Genomic DNA, 12,700 nt, shown 5'->3' with positions numbered 1-12,700 from the left:
ACGGTGTGAACCTTCGGAATCCAGTACGGTTTCGTGTCATGTATTCCAGAGACCTCCAACGCAAGTTTCACGGATCCCACTTCCTGTCGCTGATGATCGGCAGTCCATCCTAGGCACAAGGGATATGATTCTCCATTAAGCCCTAACTCACTCAAAAGACCATGTTCCATCAGTGTGACTGAAGATCCGTCATCCAAAAAGGCATATGTGCGAATAGAACTCCTGCGTCCGTGAATCAGTACCGGGATGTATCTGAACAATACTTTACAAAAGTTGCCAACGTGAGCATTGCAGCTCTCATAAGAAGCTCCTGCGTCTGCCTGTGACGATGAAGGTTGAGGATTTGAATATCGCGGGTATCTAGAATCATCGTGCAGCAGCTTATGGTGCATATAAGAGCAACCGTTCCTTCCGCACTCTTCCCTTACAGTGCAGGCTCCAAAATGCTTTGCGAGACACTTGCGGCACAACTTATAATTCTTTACCGCAGCCCATCGGGCCCCGATGTCCATGGCAAGAAATCTTTTACATGCACAAGGATTGCGACATTCTTCGTCGCAGATTACGCACTTTCTCCTCGGAGTTGTTTTAGAAGATACTGGCGAGCATGAAGCCGAACGACTGCTTGATTCACGGTGTAAGTACACTTCCTCCTTCCTACTTCGCCTGTCGGATTTGCTAGCATAATTTCCGAATGCTGATGGAACCGTTACCACGCACGCTGCTTCAACCAGTGTTTCGCGTGTTTACGCGTTTTGATATTAAAACCAGAAACTTTGTCACGGCGGAGGCCATTTGCGCTAGACTGAAAGCGGTGGCTAGGAGGATTGGGTTTAAAATAAATGCGTCGAACACCAAATACATGTATGGTAAAGGCTCAAACGAGAGAAACGTGCGCTTTTCGTGGACGGCAATTGTTGGCAGCGACGAACCAGAAGTGATCGATGAGCTCGTGTATGTGGGATTGCTGGTGGCAAGGGACAGCAACACAAATGAGGAGATCCAGCAACGTATTCAAGCAGGACATCAAGCCCATCAAGCCTATTTCGTAAAACTGCACGATCAAAAGACATAAGCCGCCGTACGAAGCTGACAATGTATAAGCCCCCTTCTCGACCGATAGTTTTTAGGGATTTGACAATGCACACTGAGGACATACGCGCCCTTGTGGACGTTGGACTACAACTTAACGCCTGGGAAAAGGGCGACGAATAACCCAAGGTCGAGTTGAATGAAGCTTAAAACAGCACGAAGCACCCCGGCTCTAAGCTGCTGACGACGAACGAAGATCGTACAACCAGCCCCGCAAATTTTCTTGTGTTCTAAACCAGGACCCGGTATGGTCGAAACAAATCAAAGACGCTGACTTTCTCTTACCTTCGCATCATACATGAAGAGACTGGTCTCATTTGTTGAACAGAATGTTTCAAGCAAGCGCCAAGTTGCGAAGTTGGTGAGTGTCTCAAGTGACGACAACTGAAAGTCAGACACGAACACGATTTGTCGATGTTGCCTAGGTTAAATATTACATGTGTTATACTGTAGAAAATGTTACTCAAATTCAATTTGCATTAAAAGTTACTGACCTTCTACTGAATGTTTGATAGGAAAGTGAAAATGAAACTTCAAAACCGATCGCAATGCTGACGTGAAACCTGTTTTCCTGACGCAGATTGAAGCCAGCATTGAAGCGAAGCGGTGTTGCATCAGTTGAAACCGAAGCTTCATTGCTTCATTGTCGAGTGACAATTTGCAATTGAAAGTGATATTGTCGGGCCCTGCTCTAAGCTGTTGGCTGTGAAAATTCAAGCTTGAAAGTGTAGAACAATTTTTCTTCTAAAGGGGGGGGGGGGGGGGGTTAACCCCCAAAACTCCCCCCGTCGCTACGCCCATGAGTTAACTTCAGTTCCGTCTTCTTCTGTTATATCGCCATTGAGATGGCGCCTACCTCGCGCACATGTACTGCTACTAGGTAATAAGGTAAGCGATCTCCAGCTGGCTTTGTGAATATGTTTGCGCGGAAAGAAATCGTTTCTGATTATCAGGCCTCAAGAAGGTACAAAGTTGATGCATCCCTGGCCATTATCGTTCGTGTTGGTGTGCAAGTTATGGGATTCGGTCAATACATCGCTCCCCTGCCGATCTTGATGTTCCGGGGCGAACAACTGTCGGATGTTATCGTACGATCATGTCGGGTTCTGACATAGTAGAATCAAATATGTAGCCTGAATGAATGTCTTCCCAGCCGTGTTATATTTGAGTCGGATTGCTACCCGCAGGAACCCAATTTACAGCTAACGATGAGATGAGGCGATAACGTGGTTTTTTTTCGACAAATGGCAAATCCAGAACCAAAGTGTTCCATTCTTGCCGAAATGTCACCTTTACATGATAAATTTTGACGTACGAGTCATAACGACTGTAACAATTGTAGATGTAGCAATTATGTGGTTACTATTATAATTTTCTTTTTCAATCACGAATGAGTGAAAATTAACGGAAGGTCAAATGCCCCCATACATTTTTTTAGTGATCGACTTGCTTCACAGAAAAGCACAACATTTAAACACACGATTCACTTACTTACTTACTTAATCAGCTCCAGGCCGTGGTTTCCTCTGCTGTACGAAAAAGTCGTCTCCATTCCACAGCAGGTCCGCAGGTCGCCTTCCACTTGATCGATCCATCTTGCTCGCTGCGCGCCCCGCCGTCTCGTTCCAGTCGGATCGTTATTGAGAATTTTTTTAACCGGGCTGTCGTCCGACATGCTCACGATGTGCCCCAGCCCATCGCAGGTGAACTATTTTTGCGGTGTGAGCGATGGGTGGTTCCCTAAGCAGCTGATGTAATTCATGATTCGTTCGCCTCCTCCACCTTCCGTCTTCCATCTGCACTCCACTGTAGATGGTGCGCAACACCTTCCGTTCGAAAACACTAAGGGCGCCGCGTTGGTCCTCCACGAACATAGACCATGTCTCATGGCCGTAAAGGACAACCGGTCTAATCAGCGTCTTGCAGATTGTTAACTTCGTGCGATGGCGAATTTTGTTCGATCGCAGCGTCCTGCGGAGTCCAAAGTAGGCACGATTTCCTGCCATAATGCGTCTTTGTATTTCTCTGCTGGTGTCGTTGTTTGCATACACGAACTATTCTACCACCTCAATTTCGTCACCGTCTAAATGAATCCGGGGAGGGAGGTCAGCATTCACTTATCACTTCTCTAGAACCTTTTCCTTTCATGTATTTTGTTTTTGATACATTATTGACAAGAGTCTAATCCGTTTGGCTTCAGCTTTCAGTCTGATGTACGTTTCCGCCATCCTCTCAAAGGTACGTGTAATAATGTCAACGTCGTCAGCGAAACCAAGAAGCTGGACGGACTGAATATCGTGCCACTTGTGTCTATCCCCGCTCTTCCTATCATACCCTCCAAAGCGATGTTGAATAGCAAATATGAAAGCCCATCTCCTTGCCGTAACCCTGTTCGAGATTCAAAGGGACTCGAGACTGCCCCTGATACTCGAACAACACACATTACTCGATCTATCGTCGCCTTGACCGATCGATTCACTGTAATTTCGATTAGGTACTTTATTTTTAGAAAAAAAAGTGACAAAGCCCCCTCGTCGAGAAAGGTCGAAGATTCTTTATGAAGTTCAGACTTATACTAATTTGATATCTGAGCTTGAGAAGTACACCAGAAAAAGTGATAATGTACTCTCGTCCTAAGAAAAAATCTTAGGATCGCTATAAACCTGGACCAATTTAATATCTGTGTTAGGAAAGTGTGCCAGAAAAAGTGATAGGTCTCCTTATCCCATCAAGATGTCTTACAGATGTCGCTGTAAACCTAGTCCGATTTAATGTCCTGAAAGTGAACAGTTATAAAAAAGTGAATGTCCAACCCGATCTTTCGCCCGATTGTATTCACATGCCACATGTTGCGCACTTTGATAAACAATTAACAATATACATAAACAACAATAAACAATTGGTTCTGGCTAATTATCATTTTACTCTTTGTATCGCAAGTTAGTCTCAGAGTAAGTAAAAGTCTTGCTTGCTTTTTTGTTTAACAGACTTTCCAACTTTCGTGCTACGATTCTGTTGATTCTAACAGCTACAGTAAGTAAATTAGCAATAAAGTCAATCTATTGCATTTCAACATATATAATAAACGCACAAGGTTAGGATAAAAGGGAAAAAATTGTTAGGTAGGTACATAGCTTAACAGGGAGCGATACGAAATTAGTCGATTCGGCCAACGACTTGCAGGCTTCACTGTCAATGTGTGAAATGCTAATCTTTCAAACATTTATTAGTAGAATTAAATAGAGAAGTTACTTCTTTTTCTATTTCCAAATTCCACAAATGTGCTCAACAAGGGAACTATAGTTAATTATAGCATTTCTGCGTATCAATGACTGAATGCAAATCAGACTAATTAGGATTAAATGAAGCTAACCCACCTTTTTTCTATAGGAATAGTCACCATTTTTATGAGAATTGAAAAACTCAATAAACTAGAAATATATGATACCTAGCATTAATCAACCTTCCTAATCCAAAATAAATTTGCTCCTCCTATAAGAAAAGCAAATTATGAGCAACTGAGCCGTTTCAAATTTAACAAAGAAAATTAATACGTTCATCAGTTTGGGGGCTCCAATCAGTTTTGTGGAAAGATTGTGCAACAAGAACTTACAAAAATGTACATAAAGAGCACAAACCTTGCATTTTTAATAAGCAAGAGCTTCAAATCCAAGGTTATCCAAGCAGAACCATCGAATAATATAACATTTCAGATGGTTAGGTATAAAATAAATATGTATGTCGCAAATATGTATCACTCTTTGAGCTGTCGTCTTCCTAGAATCTATCAGATGAAACATCGTTCTCATTTCAGAACCACCCTTTTTTTTATTCTACCAAACGGACAGTGATTGATAACAACTTTATTTATCCGGAATTGACTCCAAACCCTGAAATAAAAACCAATGTCAACAAACAGTAACTATCAGATTTTTGAGCTCGAACTTACATTGCACTTATAAGGACTACCGGTTAGCCGAACATCTCTGGTATACATGACACGTTCCCATCTTTCATCGGTGTTACGCCGGTATGCCTGATAGAATTAATTATAAAATAATTAACATTATTGTCTGAACAATCTCTACGTTTTAACAAAACTATCAATGAACTGTTATGTAAAGCCTTCCTTTGGTACGGAAAGAGACCATTCTACTTACATTGTCAATCGTAAGCTTGTGTAGTCCGTACAGGGCAAAACCGGGAACCGATAGGACGACAGTTACGATGGCAAACGATGGTATAATCTCGAACCACATCCTGCTTTATGATTCGGATCCAAATCGATAAATTTTCCGTAGATTCCGTAGAAGTATAACCAATCCAAACAGAACCAGCTGCAAGCAAACTGACAGATTTTACAAAAATTATTGACCAGTCAGAGCTGCCAGTATTTTTCAATAGGGCTTTTGCTACACACACATGCAAGACATCTGTTGGGCACACAATGCATATTTTCCTATTCGATGCAGCAAAAACGTGCTGGATAAAATTATCATTTTTTCTAAAATTATTCATCATTTTAAAGCAACTAATAGTCAAAATAACCGACAAATGTTCCCTGAAATATATGTTGACTTTTGGTAACCAGGGTTTCGGTCAATTCGCGTTAAATCGGTGTCTCAAATATACTGTTTTTTGAAGCAGTATACGGCATAGGCCAAGTTGAAAGTAACGGAATATAAAATTGGTTTTAGCATAATAAATTGCTTTCCTAGCCGAAAGCAACTACTGGCTATTGATATTTGTTTAGTTTTATCCCGCTAACATAGGTCATAGTTACATTTTTGATCATTGCTACCGCGTCTTAGCTTATTTGTTGAAAATAACTTTTTTATTTAGTAAACAGATATATTACCTTGCCATATGTATGAAGCAATTTGTAATTTCTGTTTTAAATAAAGAAAATAAATCATTTAAAAAATTTTGCACTTCCCAGCCCGTGTGTTTTATATGGAGCTGTCACTTGTGCCTGCCCAACAGATCTCCAATACATATGCACTCTGCAAACACCCTATGGCGTTGTTTGACGTTGACGTCTTCAATAGGGCTGGGCAATATCATAGCCTTCGAGGAGTCAAGACGTAAAACAGTATACACTGAGAAAACTTTTCGTATAGTTTCTATGTGTCCCACACATAGATTTTTGCAATGTGCCCAGTCAATGAACTTTATATGCCAAACAGTTATAATTTATGGGTACGCGAAACTTTTGCACATACTATTCATATACGTATATTTTTTATGTGTATAATTGCACATACTTTTTATATCCGTATAATTCTTATGTGTATTTCTAGGCGAATAGACCAAATCAAGGTGACGTCATCTGGCAGATACTGGCGCCCTTGTTTACAAACAGACCGCAGAGTCCAAAAAAGTTTCACCTGTTTAAACGGCAAGTTTGTTGTTTAAACCGAGTTTAACCAGCATTAGGACTAAATTTAAAAGCCAATATGCCTGTAAACTGTTAAAACACTCGCTACATTCGCTATAAACGAAAAGGAAAATTTTCCAAAACGTAAACAAGGGCGTCAGTATCTGTCAATTGACGGTATGATGATTTGGTCTATTGTGCTTATTAGAGTGACTATATACAGAGTGGCGCCAAGTCATCCCAAATGTATGCAATGCGGGTTTTCCAAGGTTTTTCTTTCTCTTTCCTGCATACGCGTTGGATAGGTCGTCTGCTCGATTGGAATGACACTGACAGATAATTATCATTCCAATTTTGACATTGTCGCCACTCTGTATACAGTCACTCTAGTGCTTATATGCGGCACATGATAATCATCTGGGATTTCATATGGAAATTTACCATTAGTTATGTGCAGAATATTTTGAGTGTAGATTGCCAGTGTCGCTGCATAGAGTGACTATATACAGAGTGGCGACGATGTCAAAATTGGAATGATAATTATCTGTCAGTGTCATTCCAATCGAGCAGACAACCTATCCAACGCGTATGCAGGAAAGAGAAAGAAAAACCTAGGATAAACCGCATTGCATACATTTGGGATGACTTGGCGCCACTCTGTATATAGTCACTCTATCGCTGCAGTGCGCGTGGTAAACATCACACGTGTTCAGATAATGTATTTACATTCTAAATGCATATGTGTGTGTGCCTGAAATTCATCAAAAGGGGAATCTCATTGTCAAACTTTGACAACAAGTTTAAAATTTCAAATATGGCTGCCAAGTAATGTGATTGGAAACTTCGTTTGCTTCAAGTTCCTGAAAAAATCGGTGCAAAAGGGCGCAGTTGTGGGATTCAATTCATCCAGACGAAAAGAAAAGGAATGTTTAAAAACATATCACTGGCATAAAAACACAGCGGTGAGCGCACTGATGACAGCACCAACTAGCACACAGATAAAGAACAGATAAATAACAATGAGCAACTTTGACAATGAAGTTCCCGATTCACAGACTTGATACAGATTGTTAGCATCATGTTTACCACAATGGGTCCTTAGATAAACAGCGACACTGGCATTCTATATATATATTGATTCTACTCGTAAAGCTGTTAAAGGTGTACCACTGTAACGAATTCGCGAATTGAATTTCACAAAATTTTAAGTAAAAAATTGCAATTGGTTTACAATCTGGCAGACAGACTGGCGTTGTAAAATAATTGCCCGATTTTTTTTTGGAAAGATATGTTGCAATTTTCTAAGCCAAAACATGTTTTTGAAACGACGGTGTCCCACCGTTTATTGAGGTCGAAGTCATCAGTTAAAATAAAGCGGCGCTTGATTTCTCATGACAGTTTGCCATCTATATAGTATATATTTTCTTTCGGATTCTTAATAATATACCTAAAATTCATTGGATCTATGCTTCGCAGTTATCGCGCAGTTTTCCGTTTGTTCATGGATTTCCATTGTTTGATTTTAAATATAATAATGGATAAATTGTAATACACATACAGTATTCCGAAGTGAACCTCGGCTAATCAATCTAACGTGGTAGTATATATTTAACAATTCCTTATGTTCCTTGGTTTGGTTTTGATTTTACACAATTGCTCATATGATTAACTATTTCTTCCCTTTTTCTCGTAATAATAACATCGGATGAGCAAAGTACTTCTACTCATATGTCTTAATGTCTTCACTGCTTAACGACTACGAGAGTAGACATGTACATCTGTTTGGTAAAACCTGGTTAAAATCCGCTGTTCATATAATCCACAGGTCCTACGATTATCGTGGACATCTTCGTCGTACGGGTTGCTCTATTCCAAAACGGTGCCCGAGCACGCTTAACGCTTGACGCCGAACAGATTCGGTATTGATTTAATTTTCTTCTTGGACCCGCTCAGATATTCCTTGTACATGTCGGACCGCAAGTATCGCGAATATGAATCGCTTTTCATCAAATGATACACGTGAGCGGCAGCAACGTCGAAGCACCACCGATTCGGCGGTGCCGAGCTGCTGACCGCTTCCCTGGCCAATTCCATGGACTTCGAATCGACGTTCACCGGACAAGGCGCATCCGGAGCCAAAAACTCCAGATAGATGGCGTGCGCCGCTTCTTTCACCTTGGACTGCGGCTGTGCCTTCATACTCTGAACTGATTCCCAAAACCTGTTCGATGAAAGATGAGTATGAGTTAGTATGATCGTCTGCTGTCTGCGATTGACAACTGCCGACAAAATGTACTTACTTTAAATTTTCTCCGCTGAACTCTTTATCGAGAAATTTGGAAAATTGTTCCCTTCCAACCGGATCGATTAGAAGCTCGCGTAAACTGAAGCCCCATCGCTTGACGCGCTTCAGCGAAACGTCTTTGCTGTAAGTGTCGAAATAGGAGTAGTAGATATCGTATAGATTTGTGTGTATACTGAAAATATTATAATTTCAAAAAATAGAAAATTTTCTGAATGATCTGATTAGATTTCTAATAAGCACCATGAGGTGAGTAACGAGGGAGGGAATCTAATCACAAACGAGCACGAGGTGGTCGACAGATGGAAGCAGTTCATTGATGAGCATCTCAACGGCAATATCACTGAAGGAGACGCAACGGCAGTGAACCTGGGAGAACCTACAAACGATTACAGCGTGGCGGCTCCCAATCTCGTAAGAAATAGGTCAACTGAAGAATAACAAAACCGCCGAACAGGAGCGATTCCCGACAGAACTTTACAAAAATGGCCAAGAAACGCTAGCAACGGGTTGGGGATAATTTCAAGAATTTGGGAGAAGGAGAAACTACCAGAGGAGTGGATGGATGGTGTGGTTTGTCCCATCTACAAAAAGGGCGTAGATTGCTGTAATTACCGCGACACTACGCTGGTCAATGCCACCTACAAGGTGCTCTCCCAGATTACTACGGATCAAATATTTACTCTCCGACAAATCGTCCAGAAATTTCAGGAGTAAAACGTGCCAACGCATCATATTTTCGTAGATTATAGGACAGCATACGATACAGTTGACCGCGTACAGCAATGGCAGATAGTGCACGAGTGCGGGTTTCCGGGCAAACTAATGCGGCTGATCAAAGCAACCTGGAGTGAGTGATGTGCTACATGCGCGTTTCGGGGGCACTCTCGAGTGCTTTCGAATCACGCACAGGACTGCGACAAGGGGAAGACGAACGATCTTCGGCAAAAGAAGCCACCTCCTAGCCTTTGCAGACGACTTCGACACCATTAATAGAAGCCTTGGAACAGCAGAGGCAATCTACGGCAAACTAAAAACGAAGACTAGGTGGATAGGGTAACAAACCAATCCGTCAAAAACCAAATATATGATAGAAAGAGGCTCCAGAGAAAGCAAAGTTCGCCTTCTGCGGACAGTGACTACTGACGGCGATGAACTGGAAGTGGTTGATGAGTTCATGTATTTGGGATCTCTAGTCACTGCCGACAATAATACGAATTAGGAGATTCAACGTCGTATTCTAGCTGGAAGTTGATCCTACTTTTCCCTCCGCAAGGCGGACTTGACTCTACGAACTTGAATCTGTAATTTTGCATACAGAAGATTTGCCAAAGGCAATTGCTTCAAATTCAGTTAAATTGTCCGCAAAGTGCTACAAGTACTAAGATCTGAATAAGTTCAATAATGTTCCAATTAGTGTCATAACAATAAAACTATAAACTTACGCAGTTCGATCAGCATCCCACATTTCAATATTGTCGGTGATCCATGGATTTGGCTGATCAGGCGTTGTGAGAAAATAATCATACTCATGATACTGTTCAAAATATGAAATATATCTGCAAGAAATAATGCTGTTGAGCTCGCCAAAATACCAATAATTAAACAGTAATTCAACTTACGATTCGGCTACTTTGGAGATCTTAATTGTTCTACGTTCTAGCTTGAGTTTCAGAAGCTTAATTTGTCTAGTGAGTTGCTCGATTGGATTGCTATTGACGGCCGCGCCGGACGAGCCGGAACCATGTGTGGACGCACCACGGCGGTATGCTTTCTTAATATCGACCTCGGTTGTATTGACGCAACCCGGCATAGGACGGTGCACATCCCAAAAAGCTCGTTCCTGTGAGTCAAGCACCTTTCGTTCCAACTTATCACGTTTTTTGTCCACCTTGCTTTGGGCTTCGGCTTGCATAAAAATGAACTCCCATTTTCGAGAGAACATTTTCTGCAGTTTGGCCAGATTTTCCGCTTCGTAATCCGCCAATTCTAGGCGGGTTTTGTTCTGCATCGTGCGTTTGCAGAGGTATACCGCGTAGTCGGTGTTTTCCGGCTCCCAACAGTTCGAAGGCCAAAAGTATGGCGTCTGAAAGCGGTAGAATGTCCCATCGTTCTTCACCGTAAGCTGGTGGTCATCGATCGGAAAGAGATACCCATGGGACGCGAGCAGATGCGCTATATGTAACGCTTCGGCCACCTCCTCGATGCATAGATTCTTCATAATCCACGTAATCAAATCGGCTCCAGTAAATACGGACGGTACTTTGCTCATGAAAGCCTTGATGGTGCGCACCGAAACGCCACCCTCCTCGCTCTGCATGCGTTCGACTATGGCTTCCATCTGTAAATATGAATTTTTTAGTAGGTACGGACTACGAAGCGCTGCACTGGTCACTAATTTATTCATCACCTTTTTATATACTAAAATGTTCGGTGCATCCTGGTTCATAGCCCCTTGTGAACTATGCGATTGGCTGGCTCGACTGCCACTCGGGCAACCACTTCCAGAGCTCGTCCCACTGGTGTCGGCGGTGGTGGCGGCCTTGCAGTTGACACTAATTGCATTCTTATCCTTATCCTTATCTTTATCCCTCTCCTTATCGCGATCCGTTCCTTTGTCTCTGTCCTGTCCTGAAGCCATCGTTACCATCCTCTTTCGGTAACCGCACGTCACGACGACTTCCGAATATGATAGCACTTACTGATGGTGTAATCTGCAACGATATTAATGAGAATCAACTGCTTTAGTCAAGAACTGTTCCGGATCAAAGAAGCAAGGAAGGAAGAAAATGTTTTGTAATCATCGTTGATTCGTTTTCTTGCCCCACTGGAAGGCCTCCCACCCACCGCACCGCTGTGGAAATAATGCACGTGCCAAAAAAAAAGTTTCCATTTAATAGCTGTCGTCATCGAAACTTGGGCGGTTTATTATCGGAACGTTAATGCAGTAATGAAACTTTTTTGAGCTCCTGCACGTGACTTAATAACTTGATATTATACCAGATTGATGAATAATATTATTGTTCTAATATGACCAATAATATTTCCAATTCCAATTGACATTCCAATCTTCAGTCAATGATAATAAATACTAAACACCTCCAGTCTTCTTGTTTCTTTTTAAAATTCGAATCGCTTGTAAAAATTTTCCACTGATATTATGCTGTATGCATAACAAATAAAGGACAATGACACAGTGACATTCACCTTCATCTTAGCTGCGTCTCATTTTTCTAAAAGAACACAGTGAATCCCAACTGGACTCTTCATAATGTTTCATTTTAAAGCAATTCAATATTCATTACACCAGTGTCCTACCGATGAAACTTTTGACAGCAATTTCCTGCAAGTCAATAAATCTTTTATAAAAGTTAACTTCTTAGAATCACTGACTAAACTGAATGTCACCAATAGAAGCAATACACTGCCAACGAACAGGTTTCCTGCTGAGACGCATGCTAAGCAACTCATACCACCCACTCCGAGCCACCACCTGCCAGAAGCACGCTTTCCGTTCGTAGCACAACTTTTCGCTCCGACTTCTCTCCCACAATGGATGCGATTGTTGCCAGGGAGAAGAGATAGCATAACACACTTCTCAAACGGGGTTCCTCTGCTGCCTGACACAAGGAAAACTTCTTGGCAAGAGCTCTCGTTGAGCTGCAAAACAAAAAACCTCGGGCACCCATATTTGTTTTCTACTTGTGGCTGTCCGATTGAATACGTTTCCAATGATTGCGCCCAAGACGCACACAAAACACTTACACTTTTCCGAACGTACTTTTCCTCCTGCTCCAGCACATTCCAAGCCGATTCCAAGCTACTCCAAACTGCTGCTCTCAACGTTGTGTGATTAAAATTTTGGCAAACTTTTCGATTAGCACTGAAAAACTGGTCGCCATATCGCCCTTGATAATGCTTTCACTCCC

General features: G+C 41.8%; 1 protein-coding gene across 1 annotated transcript; it reads right to left on the bottom strand.

Annotated features, from left to right (window-relative positions):
• Nucleotides 1-8,362: 8,362 nt before the first annotated feature.
• On the bottom strand, nucleotides 8,363-11,412 carry LOC128736655 (regulator of G-protein signaling 7-like). The gene is made up of 5 exons (XM_053831143.1): nucleotides 11,182-11,412; nucleotides 10,394-11,112; nucleotides 10,217-10,330; nucleotides 8,770-8,895; nucleotides 8,363-8,690 (listed from the first exon to the last, which is right to left on the bottom strand). The coding sequence occupies exons 1-5, from the start codon at nucleotides 11,410-11,412 to the stop codon at nucleotides 8,363-8,365; spliced, it is 1,518 nt and encodes a 505-aa protein (XP_053687118.1).
• Between the last annotated feature and the right edge of the window lie 1,288 nt (nucleotides 11,413-12,700).

This window comes from Sabethes cyaneus, chromosome 2, assembly GCF_943734655.1.
Source record: "Sabethes cyaneus chromosome 2, idSabCyanKW18_F2, whole genome shotgun sequence".
NCBI classification, from domain to species: Eukaryota; Metazoa; Arthropoda; class Insecta; order Diptera; family Culicidae; genus Sabethes; species Sabethes cyaneus.
The sequence above is the reverse complement of the archived record's forward strand: the minus strand, read 5'-3'. Positions and strand labels throughout refer to the sequence as shown.

Coding starts and splice junctions, on each gene's coding strand:
- LOC128736655 (XM_053831143.1), bottom strand. CDS start 11,412: ATGGCTTCAGGACAGGACAGAGACAAAGGAACGGATCGCGATAAGGAG. Junction 11,113..11,181: donor ACATTTTAGTATATAAAAAG/GTGATGAATAAA, acceptor TCATATTTACAG/ATGGAAGCCATAGTCGAACG. Junction 8,896..10,216: donor TGGGATGCTGATCGAACTGC/GTAAGTTTATAG, acceptor CGACACTTACAG/CAAAGACGTTTCGCTGAAGC.